At 43.6% G+C, this 24,011-nt stretch overlaps 1 protein-coding gene across 1 annotated transcript in view; it reads left to right on the top strand.

Annotated features, from left to right (window-relative positions):
- The window catches only part of LOC137380583 (myoferlin-like), a 270,863-nt gene that overhangs the window by 38,154 nt on the left and 208,698 nt on the right, over nt 1-24,011 (top strand). The window contains exons 4-5 of the mRNA XM_068052623.1: nt 9,716-9,821; nt 12,539-12,641. Coding sequence (XP_067908724.1) covers nt 9,716-9,821; nt 12,539-12,641 — 209 coding nt within the window. The remainder of the gene's footprint in view (nt 1-9,715; nt 9,822-12,538; nt 12,642-24,011) is intronic.

Below are 24,011 nucleotides of genomic sequence, written 5' to 3' on the forward strand. Positions count from 1 at the left end.
AACACTCATTATTTCCAGTTAATTCGTCAAAAGAAATTCCTGCCAATTTTATAGTTCACATTTTTCCTTTTGCCCCCTGGCCCCTTTTGAAAGCTTTTCACCATATTTTTTTTTTTTGAAGATGAGCCAATTTAAACCACTTCTGTTAAAAATTTGAGTTTAGCCTTCAGGCTGTAATAACCTGTCTGACAGGACTGTATGGAAGTTTGCAATGAACTAGCCTGTTGTCATGTGACTTCATTTGATTTGCATGATGCAGGTATTTGTGTCTATTTTCACTTGTTGAGGCCGGTCTGAGCAAAAACATGATCGTTGCTTTCTCTCATTTTAAACAGCAAGGAACACGCACCATTCCTTCAAGTTGTCTCTTGCGCGAAATGAAATTGAAATCAATCGTTTGAACTGAACAACTTAATATACATAAAGATGAGTTGTCGGGTAAATTTAAATTGCAACTTGGAATTTAGAGCAGTAGACTGTACTATATCCTATGTAAAATTGGATTTTTTTCATATTAGCCTAATTTTTGTAGGTAGCTAGTAATTGCTTTAAAATTTCATAAGTTACAGTCTCTAGGCACATTTGTGCAGGTCATTAGGATCAATCATCTTGTTTGATCAGAGTGGACCGAGGGGTCTATGTTCTGTTTCCAGATTGATCTTGCAGGGCTTTTTCCCCAGTCAGTATTGATCAGGGAACTAGGACATCTGCACGTCCTCTCAGATTGGAGTAAAAAAAATACATGACATGGGTAAAAACTAAAATGATTGTTCATCGGTTTTGATCATGCCTATTTTGGCACAGGAGCCTGAAAGTTTCAATGCTATTGGGTATTTTATTTAGATTTCTCTTGGACTGCTTTTAGGATCCAGTCCTGAGGGAGAGAGATTGAATTTCAGTCATAATGCACAAATTATAGCATGTTGCCACTAACATCAGCTGATGTGTAAAGCCACAAATTTTCCAAAAAGGTTTTTTTTTCTTGCTTGTAATTTAAACGCACAATGCGCAAGCGTATGCCTTGTGCAAGTCATTCGCAGAACACCAGTGGATTGAATAGTTGGTCTCAATTCTTCTATAAAGCGTTTGTTTATGGGATAGGTAATTAGTCAGCAATCTGGGTGTGGTTGTACTACTGTTCAATGTCACAACAGCTTTACCTGGCTTGAGTCAGGGTAACACTGGGGCGGCGCAGTGGTTAGCACTACAACCTCACAGCTCCAGCGACCCAGGTTCAGTACTGCCTGTGTGGAGTTTGCAAGTTCTCCCTGTGACCGCGTGGGTTTCCGCGGGTGCTCCAGTTTCCTCCCACAGCCAAATACTTGCAGGTTGATAGGTAAATTGGCCATTGTGTAGGTAGGTGGTCGGAGAATTGAGGGAAGGTGGGGATGTGGTAGGGAATATGGGATTAGTATAAATGGGTGGTTGTTGTTCAGCACAGACTTGATGGGCTGAAGGGCCTGTTTCAGTGCTGTATCTCTTTTTTAAAAAAAAATACAGGATAGGTAATAAAGCTGGCCTTGCCGGTATTGCCCATATTCCAGGAATATGTCTTTAAATTACCACACGTACTCAACGTGACAGTAGTTCTTTGTGACGTGGGCAAAGTTGCTTCCAATTCTGGATTAACTTTTTGGTTTGAACACGTGTAGCAGTTTCCACACCCCTTCCCCTCCAAGCTGCAACTACATGGCACCTAAATGATGTAACTGTATGCCACATTATTTGATCCAGACTTGAGCTTTAAATCTCATGTCCTAGTCATTATCAAGACTGCCTACGTCGCTTTGCAATATCCTGCACTTTTTTTCTACCTCCGCCTGTCCCTAAATTCTATTGTCTTGTCAACCTTTGGAAAAACAGGTTTTTAAGTCAAGCTTTCACTCATCTATATTAACATTATAACCACAACGTAGCACCTGTTCCTGTTTGTAAAGATGCTTATAAATGGGGGTTGGTAGTGCTCCCAGCTTTCTGTGCTCTTTGACAGAGATAGCTGAGACAACAGATATTTTTGGGAGAGGGGCAGGGGAAAGGGAGCTGTTTTAAGCTATAGATCTGTAGCTTTGAGAGGAAAAGACTTGACTTACTTTGAAAGTTGGGCAAAGATCCCAAAGATACTGACTGCACAAACTATTCAAATTCTTTAAAAATCTGAGTGATCTGGGATTGAGGGTATGAGTTAACACTTTGGTAGTAGCTGGCCATGCTTTCTGTTTTCCATCTGAAATGGAGGGTTGATTTTTTTTTTAACTGGGGGTAGGGGAGAAACCACTGAAAGAGGTATTTTTAACTCTCCGGTCTAATTTGAGTAAAGCAGGACTGTGACCTTCAAGAAACCATTGGGATTGATATCAGGGCTGGTGAGCAGGAGCAAAACTTGGGCCTGGAGCCTGAGGACACCAGGGACCCATGGGGATGGTCCTAGACTGGAGAACAGGTTTGGTGGTAAATGCTATTACTAGGTGGGAGAGGCTGGGGAGACCCAACAACAAGTGGAGTCCTGGGTTGCACTGCTGCTCCTCCTAGCCCACAGATTCCAGTGTAAAGTTGAACAAAAATTAACTTTGACCTCCTGGCCATTCTGATGCCTGCAATGGCTCAGCTGTCATTTGGAAGTTCAAGTCCAGTGCAGCACCAATGAAGTTATTGGGCTGTATCTTTCCAATGTAAAGTCGGCCTCCACAAGTGGCTTCTTGTGCCTGTTCGGTTTAAACACTCACCCCTACTCGGGACATGATTTGGGCGAGTTGAGTGGAGGTGGCTTCAAATCTGCACTAGAAAGTCAGTAAGTTCCATCTTGCTTGCTACTTTTTTTTTTTCTGACTTGTTGAATTCGTTACGATTCAACATGTTCTCCTGAAACTCATATAAAGATAGTGTCATACTTCAGAAATTTGCCTTTGTATTATTTCCTGTAAGGAATCTGATGTGCATTTTCCTTTGGTATTCCATTTTTTTTTAATTAAAATTTTAAAAGTAATACAGTCAGAGTTATAAAGCCAGCAGCTGATTTACTTCAGAACAGTTGATTCAGGATGTGTAAAGCTGACCACTCAAACTTGAATGTGGTAACGACGTGAAAAAATGGTGTTAAACTTAGTGTATCATAACTTTAAGGCTGTGGGTAATAGCAATATTTCGTCACCTGTATTGCTGAATAATGTCGATACAATTAAAACTGCTTAAATAGTATACTTGTGGTTCTATTTATTCAATAAATTTGATGTACTTCTGGTTTACTTAACAAGAATTTATGTACAGACAAACCCAAAGCTCATATACTTGGAGAAACGTGTCTCTTCCCCACCCCTCCATGGGCCACAAGTTTAATCGGACAGCAGGAGTGTTGGCCCTGCAATCCCTGACAACACTGATGAAGCCTGCTTTTCATATCAATGGCTTTGAGCTGGAGTATTGCAAAGTTTGCCTGAATACTGGGTAGCCTGAAATGTGCTGCAGCATTTGCACTGTGGGAGTCAGCACATATATATCAATGAGTTTTGCAGAGGCAACTTTGGGCTAGTGCATTTTAAGTCTCTTGGTGACTTTTATCAAAAATGCTGAACGTACCCCAGGTAGAAAAGTGCAAAAGTTTAAGATGTGTCTAAGGCTGACCTCTGCCATAATGTTGTTATCTTTGAGTCGCATTGAATTGGCAGTTGCCCTGTCCAATTTCTAATGTTTACTAAAACAAAACTAGCAGTATAGGGTTGCTGACAGTCAATGGAACAAAGTTCAGTGCTGCATATAGGTGCATTTAGGCTCGTTGTTTATGCTGCAATTGAACCTGGAAATTGTTGCTTTTGTTTGCACTATAATGGCCACCAATCTCTGCAGTTCTGGCAGCCCGTCTTGAAAATGCACTGAGGTACCTTCTTGTATGACGTGGACTGACAAAGCCACTTGGTATACAATATGGAATTGGATGTTGACTTTTTTTAAAATGAAATCCAAGTGTTTTTTTCAATTTCAAACTATGATCCATTGTCACTTAACATTTTCTAACACTGTCTACAGTAGAATAAGAACCACTTGTATTTATATAGCACCTTTAACATTATGAAACATCTCAAGATGCTTCACAGGAGTGTTGGGTAGCCAGATTTGACAAGGGGCAACATAAGGGCAGATAGCCAAAAGCTTGGTCAAAGAGGTAGGTTTTTAAGGAGCATCTTAAAGGCAAAAAGAGAGTCTGAGGTTTCGGGAGGGAATTTCAGAGCTTGGGGCCTCGGCAGCTGAAGGCATGACCGCCAGTTGTGGAGCAATAAAAATCTAGGATGCGTAGGAGGCCATTAGGTGGCAGTTCGAGATGAGGAGGATTTGAAAACAAGGATGAGTATTTTTTAATTGAGGTGTTAATTGACCTGGAGCCTTTCGAGATCAGGTGAGCATAGGTGTGATAAATGTGCAGGACTTGGCACGATTAAGAGGATAAGTAGATAAATATGATCCTTCTCTGCCCTTCCAGAGGTCCCCAGCATCACAGATGCCAGTCTTTACCCAATCAGTTCCGTCCACTTGATATTTAGAAATGGCTGAGCATACTGGACAGCAAAGGCAATGTACTGCTGAAGACTTGTGGTAGGGAACTAGCTGCACCCTAGCCAAGCTGTTCCAATACAGTTAGAACACTGGCATCTACCCAACAAAGAATCATAGGGTTATACAGCACAGAAACAGGCCCTTTGGCCCATGGTGTCTGTGCTGGCTATCAAGCACCTAACTATTCTAGTCCCATTTTCCAGCACTTGGCCTGTAGCCTTGTATGCTATGGCATTTCAAGTGCTCATCTAAATACTTCTTAAATGTTGAGGGTTCCTGCCTCTACCACCCCTTCAGGCAGTGTGTTCCAGATTCCAAACTCTCTCTCCTGGATGAAAAAATGTTTCCTCAAATCTCCTCTAAACCTCCTGCCCCTTACCTTTTAAATCTATGCCCCCTGGTTATTGACCCCTCCGCTAAGGGAAAAAGTCTCTTCCTATCTAACCTATCACTGCCCCTCATAATTTAGTATACCTCAATTATGTCCACCCTCATCCTTCTCTTTTCTAAGGAAAACAACCCTAGACTTTTCAGTCTGTCTTCATAGCTGAAATACTCCAGTCCAGGCAACATCCTGGTGAATCTCCTCTGCACCCTCTCCATGCAATCACATCCTTCCTATAGTGTGGTGCCCAGAACTGTACGCAGTACTCCAGCTGTTGCCTAACTAGTGTTTTATACAGCTCCATCATAACCGCCTTGCTCTTCGATTCTATGCCTCGGCTAATAAAGGCAAGTATCCCATATGCCTTCCTAACCACCTTATCTACCTGTGCTGCTGCCTTCAGTGATCTATGGACAAGTACTTCAAGGTCCCTCTGACCTTCTGTACTTCCTCGGGTCCTACCATCCATTGTATATTACCTTGCCTTGTTAGTCCTCCCAAAATGCATCACCTCACACTTCTCAGGATTAAAATCCATTTGCCACAGCTCTGCCCACCTTATCAGCCCATCTATATCATCCTGTAATCTAAGGCTTTCCTCCTCACTATTTACGACACCACCAATTTTCGTGTCATCTGCGAACTTGCTTATCATACCTCCTATATTCATGTCTAAATCATTAATGTACACTACAAGCAGCAAGGGTCCCAGCACCGATCCCTGTGGTACACCACTGGTCACAGGCTTCCACTCGCAAAAATAACCCTCGACCATTATTACCCTCTCTTTCCTGCCACCAAGCCAATTTTTTGGATCCAATTTGCCAAATTGCCCTGGATCCCATGGGCTCTTGCTTTCTTAACCAATCTCCCATACCTTTAATGAAGTCCATGTAGACTGCATCAACTGCCTTACCCTCATTTGCACATCTAGTCACCACCTCAAAGTTAGTTAGACCCGATTGTCCCCTGACAAAGCCATGCTGACTATCCCTGATTATTCCCTGCCCCCACCCCCCTGCCCCTCCAAGTGGAGATCAATTCTGTCTCTCAGAATTTTTTCCAATAGTTTCCCAACCACCTGATGTTAAACTCACTGGCCTGTAATTACCTGGTCTACCCTGCTACCCTTCTTGAATAATGGTACCATATTCACTGTCCTCCAGTCCTCTGGTACCTCTCCCGTGGCCAGAAAGGATCTGAAAACTTGTCAGAGCCCCTGCTATCACCTTCTTTGCCTCACACAACAACCTGGGATGGATCTCACCTGGGCCTAGGGATTTATCAACTTTTAAGCCCAGTAAAACATCTAATACTTCCTCCCTTTCAATGCTAATTTGTTCAAGTATATCGCAATCCCCCTCCCTGATCTCTACACCTACGTCGTCGTTCTCCACAGTGAAAACAGATGAAGAGTAATCATTTAAAACCTCACCTATGTCCTCAGGCTCCACGCACAGATTGTCACTTTGGTCCCCAATGGGCCCAACTCTTTCCCTGGTTATCCTCTTACCCTTAATATACTTATAAAACGCCTTGGGATTTTCCTTTTATATTGACTGCCAATGTTTTTCCATGTCCCCTCGTCGCTCTCCTAATTACTTTTTTTAAGTACCCCCCTACACTTTTTATATACTCCTGTAATGCCTCTGCTGTTTTCAGTGCTCCGAATCTGCCATAAGCCTCCATTTTTATTTTTTTTTTCCTGATCCAATACTCTATATCCATTGACATCCAGGGTTCCCTGGACTTGATGGTCCTACCCTTGACCTTAATGGGAACATGTTAGCCCTGAACTCTCACTATTTCCCCTTTGCCTCCCACTGGCCTGATGATATAGACTTTCCTACAAGTAGCTGCTCGCAGTCTACTTTGGCTAGATCCTGTTATATCAAATTGAAATTGGCCTTCCCCCAATTCAGTACCTTTTGTTTCTGGCCCGTCTTCGTCCTTTTCCATAACTATCTTAAATCTTAGAGTTATGGTCACTATCCCTGAAATGCTCCCCCACTGACACTTCTACCACTTGTCCGTCTTCATTCCCTAGGATTAGGTCCAGTACTGCCCCTTCTCTTGTAGAACTTTCTACGTACTGGTTCAAAAAGCTCTCCTGTATGCATTTTAAGAATTCCTCCCCCTTTAAGTCTTTTGCACTAAGACTATCCCAGTTGATATTGGGTAAGTTGAAATCCCCTACTATTATTACCCTATTATTTTTACACCTCTCTGAGATTTGCCTACATATCTGCTCCTCCATCTCTCCCTGACTGTTTGGAGGCCTGGAGTACATGCCCAGCTAAGTGATTGCCCCCATTTGTTCTTAAGTTCTAAAGGGGAAAATTGTCCAGGTATGTCCTGTCCACCAAAAGGAGGACATTTACTGCCCCATCAATTATCAGCAAAGTGTTGTATCATCACAGTGCTATCAAGTGGCACTTATTCACCAGTAACCTGCACACTGATGCTCAGTTTGGGTTCCATAAGGTCCACTCTGTACCAGATCTCCTTGCATATTTGGCCGTTACTTTTATTAAAAAAAAAGTTGAATTGGTGAGGTGAGAGTGACATTTGCCTGAATGTGGCTCCAAGAAGCCCTTGTAAAATTGAAGTCAGTGGGATTTTGAGGGGTTGTGGGGGGTGGCGGTGCTGTCCACAGGCTGGAATCATACCCAGAACAAAGGAAGTTTGTTTTGGTTGTTGGCCTCCATCATCTCAGCCCCAGGAACACAGCAACACAATAAATAGGAGCAGAAGTAGACCATATGGTCCATCAAGCCTGCTCCGTCATTCAATAAGATCATGGCTGATCAATTCCACTTTCCTGCCTGATCCCCCATATCCCTTGGTTCCCTGCTTGACCAAACATCTATCTATCCCAGCCTTAAATGTATTAATGATGGAGCATCCACAACCCTCTAGGTTAGAGAATTCCAAAGATTGACAGCCCTTTGAGTGTAGTAATCTCTTCTCAGTCTTATTGACCCCTGCGACTGTGTCTCCGTGTTCTAGATTCCCTGACCAGTGCGAACGATCTTTCCGCTTCTACCCTATCAAGCCTTCAGAATCTTTTATGTCTCAATTAGATCACTCCTCGTTCTTCTAAACTCCAGAGAATATAGGCCCAATTTACTCAGCCTCTCATCATAGGACAACCCCCTCATCCCAGGGACCACTTTAGTAAATCTTTGCTGCACTGCCTCCAGTGCAAGAATATCCTTTTTTAAATGTGGAGACCAAAACTGCAGAGTATTCCCGGTGTGGTCTCACCAAAGCCCTGTACAATTTTAGTAAGACTTATCTATTCCTGCACTCTAATCCCCTTGCAATAATAGCCAACATGCCATTTGCCTTCCTAATCGCCTGCTGCACCTGAATGTTCACTTTGTGCGTTCCTTGTACGAGTACCCGCAAGTCTCTCTGACATCAACACTTACCAATTTTGCACCTTTTTTAAAAAAAAAGTACTCTGATTTTCTGTTTTTAATGACCAAAGTGAACAACTTCACATTTCCCTGCATTATATTCCATTTGCCATCTTGTTGCCCACTCACTTAACCTGTCTATATCTCTTTGCAGCCTCTAGACATCCCACAGCTCACCTTTCTCTCTCTATCTCTCTCTCTCTCTCTTCATCCAAGTCATTAATATAGACTGTAAATTGCGGAGGCCCCAACACTGATTCTTGCGGCACCCCACTATTTACTGCCTGACAACTTGAAAATGCCCCATTTATGCCCACTCTCTGCTTCCTGTCTGTTAACCAATCCTCTATCCAGGCTAATATATTACCCCAACACCACAAGTCCTTATCTTGCAGGACATCACTGCAGGAGTTCTTCAGGTCAGTGTCCTTGGCCCAACCATCTTTAGTGTCTTCATCAGTGACCATCCCTCCATCGTAAGGTCAGAAACGGGAATGTTTGATTGTAGTGTTCAGTTCCATTCTCACTCCTCAGATACTGAAGCAATCCATGCCTGCATGCAGCAAGACCTGGACAACATTCAGGTTTGGTTTGATAAACGCCAAGTAACATTCGCTACAAGAGCAGGTTAGAGGCTGGGAATTCTGAGGTGAATAACTTGCCTCATGACTCTCCAAAGCCTGTCTACCATTTTACAAGGTGCAAGTCAGGAATGTGATGGAGTACACCTGGATGGGTGCAGCTTCCTCAACACCATTTAGGACAAAGCAGCCAGCTTGACTGGCCTCCCATCCACTGCCCTCGACCTTCACTCCCTCCACTATTGGTGCACAGTGGAAGCAGTGTGTACCATCTACAAGATGCACTGCAGCAACTTGGCAAGGCTCATTCAACAGTACATTCCAAATCAGTGACCTGTACCACCTAGAAGAACTAGGGCAGCCGACGTATGGGGACATCACCACCTGAAAGTTCCCCTCTAAGTCTCTCTCCATCCTAGCTTTGAAATATATCACTTTTCCTTCAATGTTGTTGCATCAGAATCCTGGAACTCCCTTCTTCACAGCACTGTGTGTGTACTTACCCCACACCGACTGCAGTAGCTCAAGGAGGCAGCTCACCACCACCTTTGCGAAGGTAATTGGGAGTGGGCAATAAGTATGCCTTGCCAGCAATGTCCACAACCCATGAACTTTTATTTAAAAGAAAATGCTACTTGAAAAGAGTGACAGATTAATGTCTACAGTCTTGTGCAAAGTTTAAGTGGATTATTTCTTCACTATTTTCATTTCTGGAATATGCTGGCATTTAATATCAAACACCTCTCTTTCGAGTATTGTCTAAGTTTTGTCGTCTCTCTTAGGTTTATTGGTTCTGCAACAATATCCTTGAGAGAACTCGCAAGTGGCCAAAAGACATTACCTTTCAAGAATATCCCATTGCTTACTGAAAAGAAACAGCCAACTGGGGTAAGTAAAATCTAAACCTGCGACACAATCCAGTTGGTGTTCACTTAGCCCCGGGGTTGTGGAAAGACTAAGTTTGTTATATCCTCCAATTATCTGTAGTGTAGTGAAGAGTTTTTCTATGTAATTGTTGAGTGGTCTAATTTACACAAAGGAAAATGAAGACTCGCTGCCAAAGTGCATTAGTGCACCATGGCAGTAGAAGTTAGATGTGGTGGACCCAAAATTCAGACTCTCAATGCAATAAGATTGAAGGCTTTTCATTACTTACGTGCATCTAAAATGTTGAGGCTGGATAATCATGAGTGGGAACATATTTATTGCCAACAAATATTGTGTGTGCTGATGTTCTAGATACTTTCCTGCAGCAGTATCAACTTGACTACTGTCAGCCCTCCTGCATTATATATTTCTGCCCTTTTATCCAACCCTCTATTTGCTCTTTCTTTTTGAACTCGGCAAGAGTTAGTGTTCAGCTCTGTAGCAGCAACTAGTTGTGTTTCATAGAACCATGTGAGGAATGTCAGCTTGTGCATTATATTATGCTTCCTAGCAACAAACCAGGAATCATTGATCTAAACAACTAGTCTGTAATTTATTTTCAATTGTGTTAGTACAGAAACTCAAAGACTTGAATGAATGAACATTAACCTGTGATGAATGCAATAAAACACACTTTACGCTTGCTGAAGTTATCTGAAGGTTGTTTTTGATTTTGTGTGTAAGTTCATCCTGAGCTTAGTTAAAAATCAGTTCAGAGTTTATAAAGGATGGAAATGCTGCAGATTAGTGAAGCCTTTTTTAAAAAAAAAAAAATTCTCTGGCTATCAGTTCGTGGAACCGCCCTAGTAACAACAGGGTAATTTCATCAATGCAGCAGGAATGCATTCATTTGAGTCATTTTGGTGAAGTGGAAATTAAAAACAACCCACACATGTTACTGCAAACATTTAATTGTGTAAGCTTGTGTTGAACCACCTACTTAAGAACCTGTGTTGTAACACAGTCCTTCCAGAGCTGCATTGCATCAGGGTAAAGTGTTGCACATAATGCACTGCAGTTATTACTTTAGTATTTTAACATTTAAATAGTTTACCTACTTCTGACTAGCATATGTAATTTAACTCTAGTAAATGTCAATCTGAACTTAAAGGCATGCAAATACGATTTGGTCCATATATAGATATGGAGAGACAGTCGATGAAAGAGGGAATTTTGTAGTCTTTGTAAATATGAAAACTTGTGGCAATTTGGAAAAAGTAAAGTTGATTGGAGCAGAGAACTTGGGTTACAGTACAAGGAGTTATAAAATGTCCAAACTGAGGCACTATCGTGCTGCTACTGGTGCAAGTCTGTAATTGCAGCATGACAAGTTAACATTAACTGTCCATGACACACGTGGTTATAGGAATTTATAATAGGAATGGTTGACGCAAATAGAAATAAGGCTTTGCAGGCAGTACATGCAAATGTAATCTTTTTAATAACTTTTATCCACCAATAATATGATGACTTATTTCTAATTCCAGCAAGATATACCTAGAATTCATTGACTACTTCATGATTTTCACTGCTTTTCAAATCTTGGCTTGTGTCTCTTCATGGCTTGGAATAAATACTCTTCGCTCTGGTGTTTCTGTGGAGCCCTTTAATCTAAGGCCTAGTTCCATTATCTGGTAAAGGGCATTCTACTAGTGGCAGATGGAATTTAATGTTAGGTAATGTGAACTCTATTTTGGACCCAAAGATAGATCAGAATATTCTCCAATGGTCAGCAAGGAACTGTGAAAGAGCCGAGAAATTTAGGGGTCCATGTACGTAAATCACTAAAGGTTAGCGAACTGTTATGAAATGTCATTTTTAAGTCTAGTGGAATGTTGGCCTTCATCTCAAGGGGGCTGGAATACAAAAGGGTGGAAGTTATGGTACAATTGTACAAAACTCTGGTTAGACCATATCTCGAGTGCTGTGTTCAGTTTTGGGCATTGCACCTGAGGAAGGATATATTGGACTTTTGAGGGGATGTGACACGCACTTGCCGCAGTGATCTAAGCGTTAAATTGTGAGGAAAAGTTGCCTAGGCTAAGCTTGTATTCCCTAGAATATAGAAGTTTAATTGGGATATAATTGAAACGCTTGAAATGATTTAAGGATTTGGGTATAGAAAAGCTCTCCAATGGTGGAAACTCCCGAATAAGGGGGCATAGCCTTAAAGTTAGAGCTAGGCTATTCTGGAGTCATGTCAGAAGCACTTCACTAAAAGGGTAGTGGAAATCTGGAATTAAGACTAAGGCTAGGTCAATCTCATTTCAAAACTGAGTATTTTTTAGTGTTAGGCAAGAGCATTACGGGATATGGAACAAATGTGGGTAGATGGAGTTGAGAAACAGATCTGCCATGATCAAATTGAATGGCGGAACGGGCTGGAGGGACTGAATGGCCTACTCCTGTTTCTATGTTGTCTACTTTGAAGTATTTACTAGAAGGGTCACAGAATATATTTGTTTAGTAATCAACTTTTGTACAGTTGTATTTGAATGCTTTAATGATCCTCACTTCCTCCCTGGCAACTGACCACCTATTGGGCATTGGAAACATTTCAGTAATGTAATGGCTGCAACTGTCCTCATTTCCAGCAAAGTAAAATGGATTTCAGCATCACTGCATTTTAAGAAGTCTCTGATGATGCAATTTTCATTCTTCAAAAAATAATTTTCCAGGGAACTATAAATCTACTGGCCACTTATGAAGCACCTGCTGGATCTGGACCACCTAACCCATCTGAACTTGGAAGCTCCGAAGCACAGGAAGCTGATGGAGGGGGTAAGTTTTCATTTGGTTATTAATGGTAACCAGTTACTAATCATGCTATTTACATGTTTTATTACTTGATGCGCATATACCTGTACAATGGTATGCTGAGTTTCAAAGAAAGTGGGGAAGGCCAGTCTATACAACCTCATCCATGTGCCTCACTTGTAATGGGAGTCAGGTGTTTTTTTTTTTTAAAAAAAGGCAAGAATTAAGCAGGCCATTTACTCTTAAGGTAGATAATTTAAGATTGAATTAGATGACAGGAAAATTTACATTTGGCCGTGGGACTGGTAATTAAGTTTTTCTATATGTTCTCATCTACATTGTGAAGTAACTTTTCTTTGCCTTTCATAGGGTGGGTAGGTTTTTCATTGAAGAATAGTTTAGCTTTGTTTAAGTTAACCTCAAATGGATCAGTTATTCTAGTACTATGAACAAGTGAGCATTATGCAAAATTCCAAGATATTACTATATGTAGGTGGGTTGAGGCACAGCTAATTGTGTATAACTATAAATTGTGTTGTGTAATCTGAGTGTTGAAAGATAGTTGGGTGGAGATTTGTGAGGCATTGACCATTTGGAGGGAGTCACAAGACATTGGTGAGACAGCAGTGGATGGGAATTGAGCCAATGCAAGCCTACGTTCAAAAAGGGGGATAAAACTGACCCTGGCAGTTGCAGACCTACTAGTTTAGCTTCCATTCCATGCTTTAAAAAGGAATTGATATATTCACAGTAGGCAGTCCCCTTTTGAAGATTTGGCTAGTCATACCTGACCAACCTCCTTGACTACTTGGAAGAAGTAACATCCTAGTTGGACTGTGGAAAGATCTAGAACATTGTCAAATGTGTTTTGGAAGTCAAGGTAGACTGTGCACATTGAAGGCTTTAGTCAAACTCCCAGCTCTGATGATTCTGGATAAACCCTGAGAATGGATAAGAAAATGGCTAAAGGATAGAAAACTGCAAATACTCATTAGAAGATGGGTATGGGTAGAGAAGAGAGGAGAGAATAATAACTGGGGTGCCCCAGGGCTCAATGTTGGGACCACTGCTGCTTATTTACATATGACTTGGATTCAAAATAAATATGCGGTCATGTTTGTTAGCACCAAGCTAGGAACGGTATTACATTTGGAGAAACCAGCTCAAATTGGTGAGTTAGATCAATTATTTCTTCTAGAACAAGAAATCTAATGCAGACAAATGCAAGGTACTCGTATATAGGAAGGAAAAATTAACAGTAGGTATACTCAGATGGTGTTGAAATAGACCTACAAGTCTTTGTAGACTTGACACTCCAAATGTCCAACAAAAAGAGCAGCAATGTTGAACTGTAGAGCCAAAATAGTTGAATGCAAGTCAGAAAAGACTGTGATCAAACTGTATCGTGTTCTGGTCAGTCCACACCTTGATTACAGAGTGTGCTTCTGATCACTGAGATAAAAATGCCATTATAAGACTGTGTGAACAAGAGCCATGAGGCTGTACCCTCTGGTCAATGATCTGCGTTATGAAGGAAAACAGCAGAAACTTAGGCTCTTCATCCTGGAAAGGAAGTATCTGAGAGGCAGTCCTGTAATTGTATAGGAGATGGTTAAAGGTATGGTAAAAGTGAATATTACTCGTACTTAATTCAGTTGAGACCAGAGCAAGAGGACATTGGTTTGTGCAAAAGGCAAATTTTAGGACTGATCAGATAAGTCTGTTCACAAAGTGAACGGTGCTCTGGGTAGAATAGAGGAGGCAGAAACCCTGCCATCTTTTTTTTTTAGAAACAATTGATTCTGCATTGGAGAAGAGCGTAAGATTCTTAGTGGATAAATTAAGATAGGCAGAAAAGCTTTCCTTATCTGTTACCTTTGTGATTTTGTGAAGCGAGTAACTATGTTGGCCACCCAGCTCCAATACATTTGACTTTCAAAGTCATACTTGCTTTTGATTTCCATGATGTACTAATGTAATTAATTTTGGGAAGCTTTGTTTGACTGATGAATGACACCCTCCTGTGAATTATTCAGCCCACAAACAAGGCTGTCAGATAAGGTATAGGTAATCAAATCTGTAACATCTTTTTGTATTGTTTTACTTCTATCTGGAACTTGAGTGTTCCAGGTAGTTTAAAGGTTAATGAGACATTAAAATATTTACTGCTCAGAATACAGATTCTGTCGACCCTTTAAAGGATTAGTCGTATTGAATGTCAGTTTCTATTGTAATAAAACTTGTTGCAATCAGATTGAATCCAAACTATTTTTGAAGCTGATTGCATCAGAAATTTCTACACAAGCTGTACAAACAAATTAAGCAAATTTGCATCCTGGTCTTCACGGAGCTTTCCATCATGTGGTATCCCTTCTCAAACAAGTGTGTCTTAATGCAAAAGCAAAATGTATTTTGACTGACAAGGCCACATGAGTTACTGTCTTATTTGTCTGTGCCAGTTTGGAGGTTGTTGAGCAGTCAACCAGTGGCTTGGACTTTTATGCCAACATTATACTGTTTTAAGAATTCAGCTGTATCTTCCCCATTCTTAGGAGCAGTGTTGAGGGGTTAAAGCTTCAATAGCCTGTGCCACATCATTTAAAAAAAAAAAAAATGCATCACGTTCACACTTAGCATTTAATGGGAAGGCACTGAACACAGTCCATGTCATAGAGCCACAGAGTGATGCAGCACTGAAACAGGCCCTTCGGCTCACCACGTCTGTGCCGACCATCAACAACCCATTTACACTGATCCTACATTAATCCCATATTCCCTACCACATCCCCACCTTCCCTCAATTCTCCTACTACCTACCTACACTAGGGGCAATTTACAACGGCCAATTTACCTATCAACCTGCAAGTCTTTGGCTGTGGGAGGAAACCGGAGCACCCGGCGGAAACCCATGCGGTCACAGGGAGAACTTGCAAACTCCGCACAGGCTGTACCCAGAACCGAACCCAGGTCGCTGGAGCTGTGAGGCTGCGTTGCTAATCACTGTGCCACTGTGCTGCCCATGCATTTCACATTTTTCTGTCCTCCCTTCCCACAATGAATGGAACCCAAAGGCTGATAATAGATGTGTTCCCAATGCACCTCTGAGCAAACCGTTAGAGTAGAGAAGAGGAATGGGAGGAGAACTGGCTGTTTATGCTCTGACGCAGGGAAGTGTAAAAATGCAGGGAGAAACCTCTTGTCGTTCCGCACCAGCCCCTGCCAAACCCCCACAACGTAACCCCACATAGTGACTTGCTGTTTTCAGTCATGTCACCATGGGTACCACAGAGTGGCCGCCAGCCATTTGCTCCGTGGAAAAGAACGAAGCAGTAGGTCTGTTTGTTTGGTTGGGGTGGGGGGTTGCTTTTCACCATTTTTCTATTCCTGTTTGAAAACTAGAAAGCTAATGCCTTCCATCACTACTTTCTGCTGATAAGGAAAAGCAAAGAGAACAGCATTGAATCTTAGCTTGGTTAAATACTCAGCAAGGCAGGACTTGAGCAAAGGCCCAAATATACATGGAGTAGGATAATGCAAAAAAGCCGGAGGTGGAGAGCTGGGCTGCAGAATACTCCATGGCCTCATATTGAACCCTAATGCACTAAGTAAACTTGTTGGGATATTGGGAGTTTATCTCTGATTTTCATAGTCTGACCTAATAGCGTTTATTGGTTGCTTGGGCTAACAGTCCACATGTGGTACATTGTTAGTTGATGACCAGCTGATGGGAAGCACATCAGTACTCTACATTGGTAGTTCCAGACCCAGCCTGAAACTTGTGGGCCGTTAAATATTTTCAGTCAATGTTGCATTTAAACAAATAGGACACATTGAAGAGGAAACTAATTTAAACTGAGTTGACCTATGATTCAGCTATTAGAAGCTTAGCTGTTGTGGACTGAAATACACAATTTTATGTGCCTTGTGGAATGGGATCACAACTGAAGCTACTGATGAGAAAGGCAATACTGCAAACACTCAAGTAAATTGATATATTAATTTATGCTTGTGAAACCGTCAAACTTCCCTGACATGCAGAGATTTTTGTGCGTTTCACTCTTAATAATCTGTAAACTTGTTTCTTTTTCTCACTCTCTAAGATCTGAGAAGATGAGCAAATGTTTGGTCAGTGATTTAGCTAACATTAGTTCTATGAGGTGCAGCGTACATTTGTACATCATGCATTGTATACAGTGTATAAGCAGACTCCTCCCACAATTGCCACTATGAATGCTCTACTTAATCAGTTGCAGCTCTTGTCAGATGAAATGATTCAGAGATGACTATGCAATGGTTTTTTTGTGAACTGATCTTCACTTTATAATATCTGTATTGTTTGAGACATAGTGACATTTATGAATCAGCTGTGTTGTTAATCACATGAAGTATAGTTGGGAGTTAAGTGCTGCTTGTATATTCTATATTTAACCTGAGTTTCAGAAAAGGCTTTCTGGGGAGCCAGAAAGTCAGCTTATGATGCCAATGCATAACTTGTGACCTAAGGCTTCTCTGTGTTAGTGGATTTTTTTTTTTCCCAGTCTCAAATTTTGAACAATGCTACGTAATTAGTTCTACTTGAATGGAGTGATTTTATATTGTACTGAAGCTAAAACAATATTTGGTAATGCTAATTGGGTAAAAGATTGCTGTTTTGTAAATTCCAAGCTAGATTCTGAGGTGTGTTTTGGCTCTAATTTGAAATGTGTCCCTTGCATTAATCAAAACTAGTTTAATTTGGTCAAAAGGTTTTGTGCTAGCCTGTGCATTTGTCATAACTGTCAGTGAAACTTAGCTATGGAGTTTCATTAGTTCTTTGTTGCAAGGGATGGGGGGAGAATTTTATGGAGGCAACAGGAGTCTCTACCTTTGGCTGGATAGCTGGTGAGAGACCCAGGTTCTACCCCTTTTGGGGAAGGCTTGCCATATAATGAGCCAATCAGGCACCTCAGGCCATCAGCGGGCCTTTCCTGGGATCAGGACCCTAGGGAAGGAAGTTTCACCTGCTGAGAGCTGCTGGCTAATCAGAGGCCAGCAGCTCATTTGCGCTTTTTTTCCCCAAAAAATATACTTCATAAAAATCTGTTTAATGAAAAATACATTACAAAACCGTTCCAAACAACACCGAGTTGACATTCCCAAAAGTGCAAAGGAAATCAGTTTTCCTCAATACAGGAGTCAGTTGCCTCCCATCCCTTCCATTCCATTTTACATGCCATGTACATTTTGCAGCAAACCCATATTTTTTGGATACAGCCCGAGGGGTTTCCCATGGATCCAGCCCCTCCCTTCAATTCGGTGGGGGGACCTTACACAGTGGTCTTTCCCCATTGAGCCTTTGCAGCGGCTGCCCCAAGCTTTAGTGCATCCCTCAGCACGTAGTCCTGGACCTTGGAATGTGCCAGTCTGCAACACTTGGTCGTGGACGACTCTTTGCACTGGAAGACCAGCAAGTTTCGGGCAGACCAAAGAGCGTCTTTCACCGAATTGATGGTCCTCCAGCAGCAGTTGATGTTTATCTCGGTGTGCGTCCCTGGGAACAGCCCATAGAGAACAGACTCCTGTGTTAGAGCTGCTTGGGATGAACCGCGACAAAAACCACTGCATCTCTTTCCACACCTGCTTTGCAAAGACACATTCCAGAAGGAGGTGGGCAACTCTCTTACCCACCTCAAGGGCAGCGTACAGAGGGGAGCGAGATTCCAGGCGTGCAGGAAGGATCTGACGGGCCGGGCCCTTCTCACCACCAGCCAAGCTACATCTTGGTGCTTGTTTGAAAGGTCTGGTGATGAGGTATTCTGCCAAATGATTTTGGCCGTCCATTCGGGGAACCATCTGGCAGGATACACCATGTCCTTTTCCCGTACGGCCTTCAGGACATTCCGTGCAGACCACTGCCTGATGGATTGGTGGTCAAAGGTGTTTTCCCACAGAAGCATTCCCACAAAGAATAGGTGGTACGGCAAAGCCCAACTGGATGGAGCGTTACGCGGCAACGTGACCAGACAAATCCTTCGCCACACCGGGGACAGATAGAACCTCAGCACATAGTGACACTTGGTGTTTGTGTACTGGGGCTCTACGCAGTTTGATGCAGCCGCACACAAAGGTGGTAGTCAGGATGAGGGTGACATTGGGTACATTTTTCCTGCCCTTTATCCAGAGGTTTGAACATCATGTCCCTCTGGACCCAGTCCATTTTGGATCAGCAGAAAATGGCTCAGGTAACCGCCATGGCGCAGGAGTGGGGTATGGGCCCGACCTGTGCCACATACAGCAACAACGTTTGTGCCTTGCACCTGATGACCAGGTTCTTACCCACAGTGGAGAGATATCGCTGCTCCCACATGCTCAGCTAATGGTGTACCCTGGCTACTCGGTCCCGCCAGGTTTTGGCGCACGCCAGCACCTTCAAGTAGTCTGACCTGACAGTGAAGGGGACAAAGGATCGGTCGGCCCAGTTCCCAAGGAACATAGCCTCACTCTTGCCATAGTTAACTTAATCTCCCGAGGCCAGTTCAAACTGGTCGCAGATGTTCATCAGTCTGCGAAAGAACAGCAGATCCGAGCAGAAGACGGCGACGTCGTCCGTGTGCAGGGAGGTTTTTACCAGAGTGCCTCCACTGCCTGGGATTGTCACACCTCTTTTGCCCGCATCCTTCCTAATAGACTCAGCAAAATGTTTGATACAGAAAACAAACAAGACGGGAGAGAGGACAGCCCTGTCTGACTCCAGATTGGATCGGGAAATTTTCTGATTCCCTCCCATTGATTGAGACTGTGCTACTGATGTTTGTGTAGAGCAGTTTGATCCAATTGCAGAATCCCTCCCCCAAACCCCATTTTGGAAAGCACATCCATCATGTAGGTGTGATATCCTGTCAAAAGCCTTCTCCTGGTCCAGGCTGATGAGGCAGGTGTCCACCCTCCTGTCCCGTACATAGTCTCGCGCTACTCAGGGATACGATCGCCTATCAGATCTTCCTGCCGGGTACAGTGCAGGTTTTGTCAGGGTAAATCACCAACTCCAGAGCAGACTAGACTTGACTGACTGACTTTGGACAGAATCTTGTAGTCAACATTAAGCAGCGAGATGGGCTGCCAATTTCTGATTTCCGCCCACTTCCCCCTTCTGCTTGTAGATGAGGGTGATGATGCCTTTCCTCATGGATTCTGACATGCTGCTGGCCAGAAGCAGACTTCCAGCAGGTCTGGGCTGACCCAGTCCCACAGGGCCGAATACAACTCAACCAGTAAGCCATCGGGAGTTTTACTCGTCTCGAAGGACCTTTTATGACCCTTGCCAGCTCATCCAGAGTTAGTAGTTTGTCCAGTCTCTCCCTCATGCTGTCATCTAAGACCTCCTTTATAGATGACGGGAAGGACTGGGAGGCTCTGCTGTCTGTGGGCTTCACATCGTACAGCCCAGCATAAAAGGATTTGCTGATCCTTTGTATGTCGGACTGCGAAGACGTTACCGAGCCATCCTCTTCCTTCAGACTGCTGATCACAGAGCTCTCTGTGTACCTTTTGGAAGAAGTAACGCGAGCACGTCTCATTCTGCTCAACGGAGCAGACTCTGGACCGGAAGATGATCTTGGAGGCCTCCGTGGCAAAGAGAGAGGCCTGCTGGCTCTTCACCTCATGGAGGTACTCCTTGACCTCGACCCTCATCGACTGTAGCCGGAGCAGTCGGGACATTTCCCTCTGTCTCTCCCTCACCCTCTGAACACCTTTTGAAGATAAATAATCTCTCTATGTTCTCCTTGATCGCTTCCCACCAGTGCACTGGAGACTCAGAGGGGTTTCACGGTTCTCCAACCTTTTGTAATCCCTTTTGAGTTCCTCAACATTCTCTGGGGTTAGCAGTGTAACATTGAGCTTCCATGTCCCCCTGCCAACCCGCTGGTCATCCTGTAAGTGACAGTCAACCAGTAAGAGGCAGTGGTCAGAGAAAAACACCGGCTTGACGTCAATGGTTCTGACCGTGAAAGCATGGGACACAAACAGGAAGTCAATCCTGGAACGGGAAGACCCGTCCAATCTTGATCAGGTGTATCTACATTGCGCTCTGTCTGCATGGTTGCTGAAGACGTCTTGCAGCTTGACATCTTTTACTGTTTCCATCAGGAATCTGGACATAGCGTCCAGTTTGCTGTCATTGCCAGATTGTCCAGCTACGTTAATAATGCAGTTGAAGTCACCGCCTAGAATGACTGGTCTAGATGTTACCAGCAGCAGTGGGAGCTGCTGAAGGACCGTCAGTCGCTCGCTGCATTGAGTTGGGGCATACATGTTGATCGAGCGGAGCATTGTTGTACTTTACATCTGCTACGAGGATGCAGCCGCCTACCACCACCTTAACTTCGGAGATGTTGCGGTTAGCTCCCCGCAGCAGAATACCTAGGCCGGAGGAACGGGAATCATTACCCCGACCAGATCGATGGCCCATGGGACCACCATCGCAACCACTGCCTGTAGGTGGTGAGGTGTGGTATTTCACACTCCTGCAGAAACAGTAGGTCGGCTTTGGCAAAGGTAGTCCAAGGTCGAACACATCGCGTAGTGGATTTAATGCTACGCACGTTAATTGAAACCGTCTTTATACCCATTTTTAAGTTAGATGTTGCTTCCCACACCATTTGTCCTTGCTGGTCCCAATCCTTCGGTATGTTCCTGCATACCTATAGTGTACACAATCTGTTTCGCACTCATTGGGCTCAGAAACCCCTCCTGGTTTCTCATGCAGGGTTTGTTCCGCTGGGGTGACATCGGGGGAGGGGGTTTCTTGTAGGCAGCAAGGCTTGGGCTGTCCTCTGCCGTTGGTGTCTTTCCCCTCTGTTTCTCCTCGAAGTTATCACTGCTCCCAGCTTCCCAGGAGCTGGAGTGCTCCAGACGCTTCTTTGCTCTTAGTGTCCCGGAGCTGGGATGCGCTGGGCATGTCGCTGTGGTCAGCGCTTTGGGTTTGGGGCGCGCTGGGCTCATCACAGCTTCCAGTGCCCTGGAGCTGGGGGGCTTTATCTTCCAGCTCCTTTGAGTTCTGCTGTTTCTTTTGCGGATGCTGTCGCTCTGGCCCTTCTCGTCCAATGAGGAGTAGCTGCAGTAATCTGTCTCAGCTGGTAGCCTCCTCTTGCCACTGTTTTGGGTGGTGACCTGTTCCTCTTTTGGAGATCTTTTTTCTTTTGTGGTTTTCTTTTGTACCATTTGCCACTGACCAGTTTGTCCATCTGCTGCCTCCTCCTCCATTGATTCTATCTGTCGAGGTGGGGTTTCCGGGCGCGGGGTTCGTGTTGGGTCGCTGGTTGCAGCTGCCTTCCCTGGCGTCTTCTCTGGCAGCTGATTGTGCTCTCTAGCATCACTGGCAGGTGGTGGCTGCTGCTGGAACAGCATCCAGCAGCGTCCAGGATTGTGGAACGACCCAGGCCACATTTAGTGATGGTGGGAGGAATTTTGTGGAGTAGGCGTTATAGGGGAGAGGGGGGGTTGTTGGCAGCAGCAGCAGGCTGGTGGTTCTCAGCAGCCCCCCCACCACCAATGACTGTTCCTTTTGGTCAGGCACTGAATGCTTTTAAACAAGGGACAACTAACAATATTAGTTTTTTTTTCTTGATTGACAGTCCCAATAGGAATAAGGGCAAGTCAAATTTAACCAGTTCATTCAATGGCTATTACTGGAACCATTCTTTTGATGTCAACATTGTCTTTTTGTTTAATCTACATTTGGAGGTGACAGTGATGCTTTATAGTAGCAAGTCAACTTGGTCTACCACATGTTTTCTAATTCCAGCTTTTTTTATGAACATGTTTCTCATGATACATTTGCTCCATTCTGCAATGAGAAGCTTTTTTATGTCGTTTGATGCAACATAAATGAGATGCGTGAAGTTCAGGTTGCTGAAGATCTCGAGATTTATTTAGCAGCTAATTAATATATACAGTACAGAGCTATCTATTTGCAGGACTTGCCGCTTTGTTACAGTGCAGTATGTGTCTGGCAAGTAGTCACATGACTGCATCCTGGCACTTGGCTCATTAGCATACTAAGATCTTAAAGGTACGTTACTCATAAAGGCGATCACATAACATAGATTCTCTTGTGAACCAGGCCCTGCATCTTTATTCTCATCCTTGTAACAGATGAGAGCTGCCCAGGTCTAATGATTGATCACATAGTAATTGGACAAAAATTAGATCACACCGCGTTCTCCGATTGCTTCTGAATGTCTCCTGAAGGCAAAATAGGTCATGTTACTAGACTATTGCCCTCATTGGTGAGATTCAATGTACAGTTCAGTGTGGTACTGGATGGCTACTGATTTAGGTAAAACTATATCCCAGGAAAAGTCATTGGCTTCAGGACAGGAGGACAGAAGAATAATAGCAATAAAAATTAGCATTATCAAACTTCACATGAAGGTTTTCTAAATAAGTTGTTGGTAGAGTTGTCAGCCTCCCCTTTCCTATTTATGCTGCATGGAGACTCCATGAATCTCCCATCAGAGGGAACTTAGGAGATCAACACTTGTCTCCAAGAAGGTAATTAGAATGATCATCGATAAAGGCTTGGGAGCAAGTGGCCGATGTGCCTGGCAGAAAATGCATATGCACTTTGTGTGCCCTGAGGAATTCTGAAAGGAGGGAGGGAATTTAGGGGTTGGGAAAAGAGGTGGAGAAAGTTGTTTAAACTGTATAAAGGTAGAGTTTGTCTTCAGTTGAGAGAATGTACCTTCCATCTTCTACCTCCAAAGTATTTGCCATGATAGAGCTATTGCCTTTATTTGAAGAAGGGCCACAGTTGCCATGTTTGTTGTACAATTTTTTTTATTACATTGTTTGGTAAAAGGCAGGGGAAAATTGAAAAATATTTTTAATGAATACTCAAAACTCCTTTTAAAATACAATGATGATGATTTGTGGGTCTCCTCTCATGGTGGCTGGGTACAAACCAGTAATGTCCCTAGGTTCACGGACTCCCAGGCCACCTGTACTTTCTGCGGTCTGGACGAGTCCGTGTTCCACTTTTATACGGAGTGTGCGAGGTTGCAGCCCCTATTTGAGTATCTGAAGGGGCTGCTCCTCAAATTCTGGCTGCACTTCAGTCCCACGCTCCTGATCTTCGGGCACCCGGTGCGGAGGGGCTTGGGCTGGGAGGAGGATCTCCTCGTCGGTCTGCTCCTGGGCCTGGCCAAGGTTGCAATTCACAGGTCCAGGTTGCGGGCCGTCAGGGGCTCCGTCCTCCCCGATTGCCTGCCCCTCTTCCGCGGTTACGTTCGCGCCCGGGTGTCCCTGGAAAAGGAGCATGCGGTGTCCGCCGGTACGCTTGAGGCCTTCCGCGACCGGTGGGCACCTCAGGGACTGGAGTGCATTGTCGACGCCGAGAATGGCATTTTAATTTGA

Source organism: Heterodontus francisci, chromosome 20 (genome assembly GCF_036365525.1).
Source record: "Heterodontus francisci isolate sHetFra1 chromosome 20, sHetFra1.hap1, whole genome shotgun sequence".
NCBI lineage: Eukaryota > Metazoa > Chordata > Chondrichthyes > Heterodontiformes > Heterodontidae > Heterodontus > Heterodontus francisci.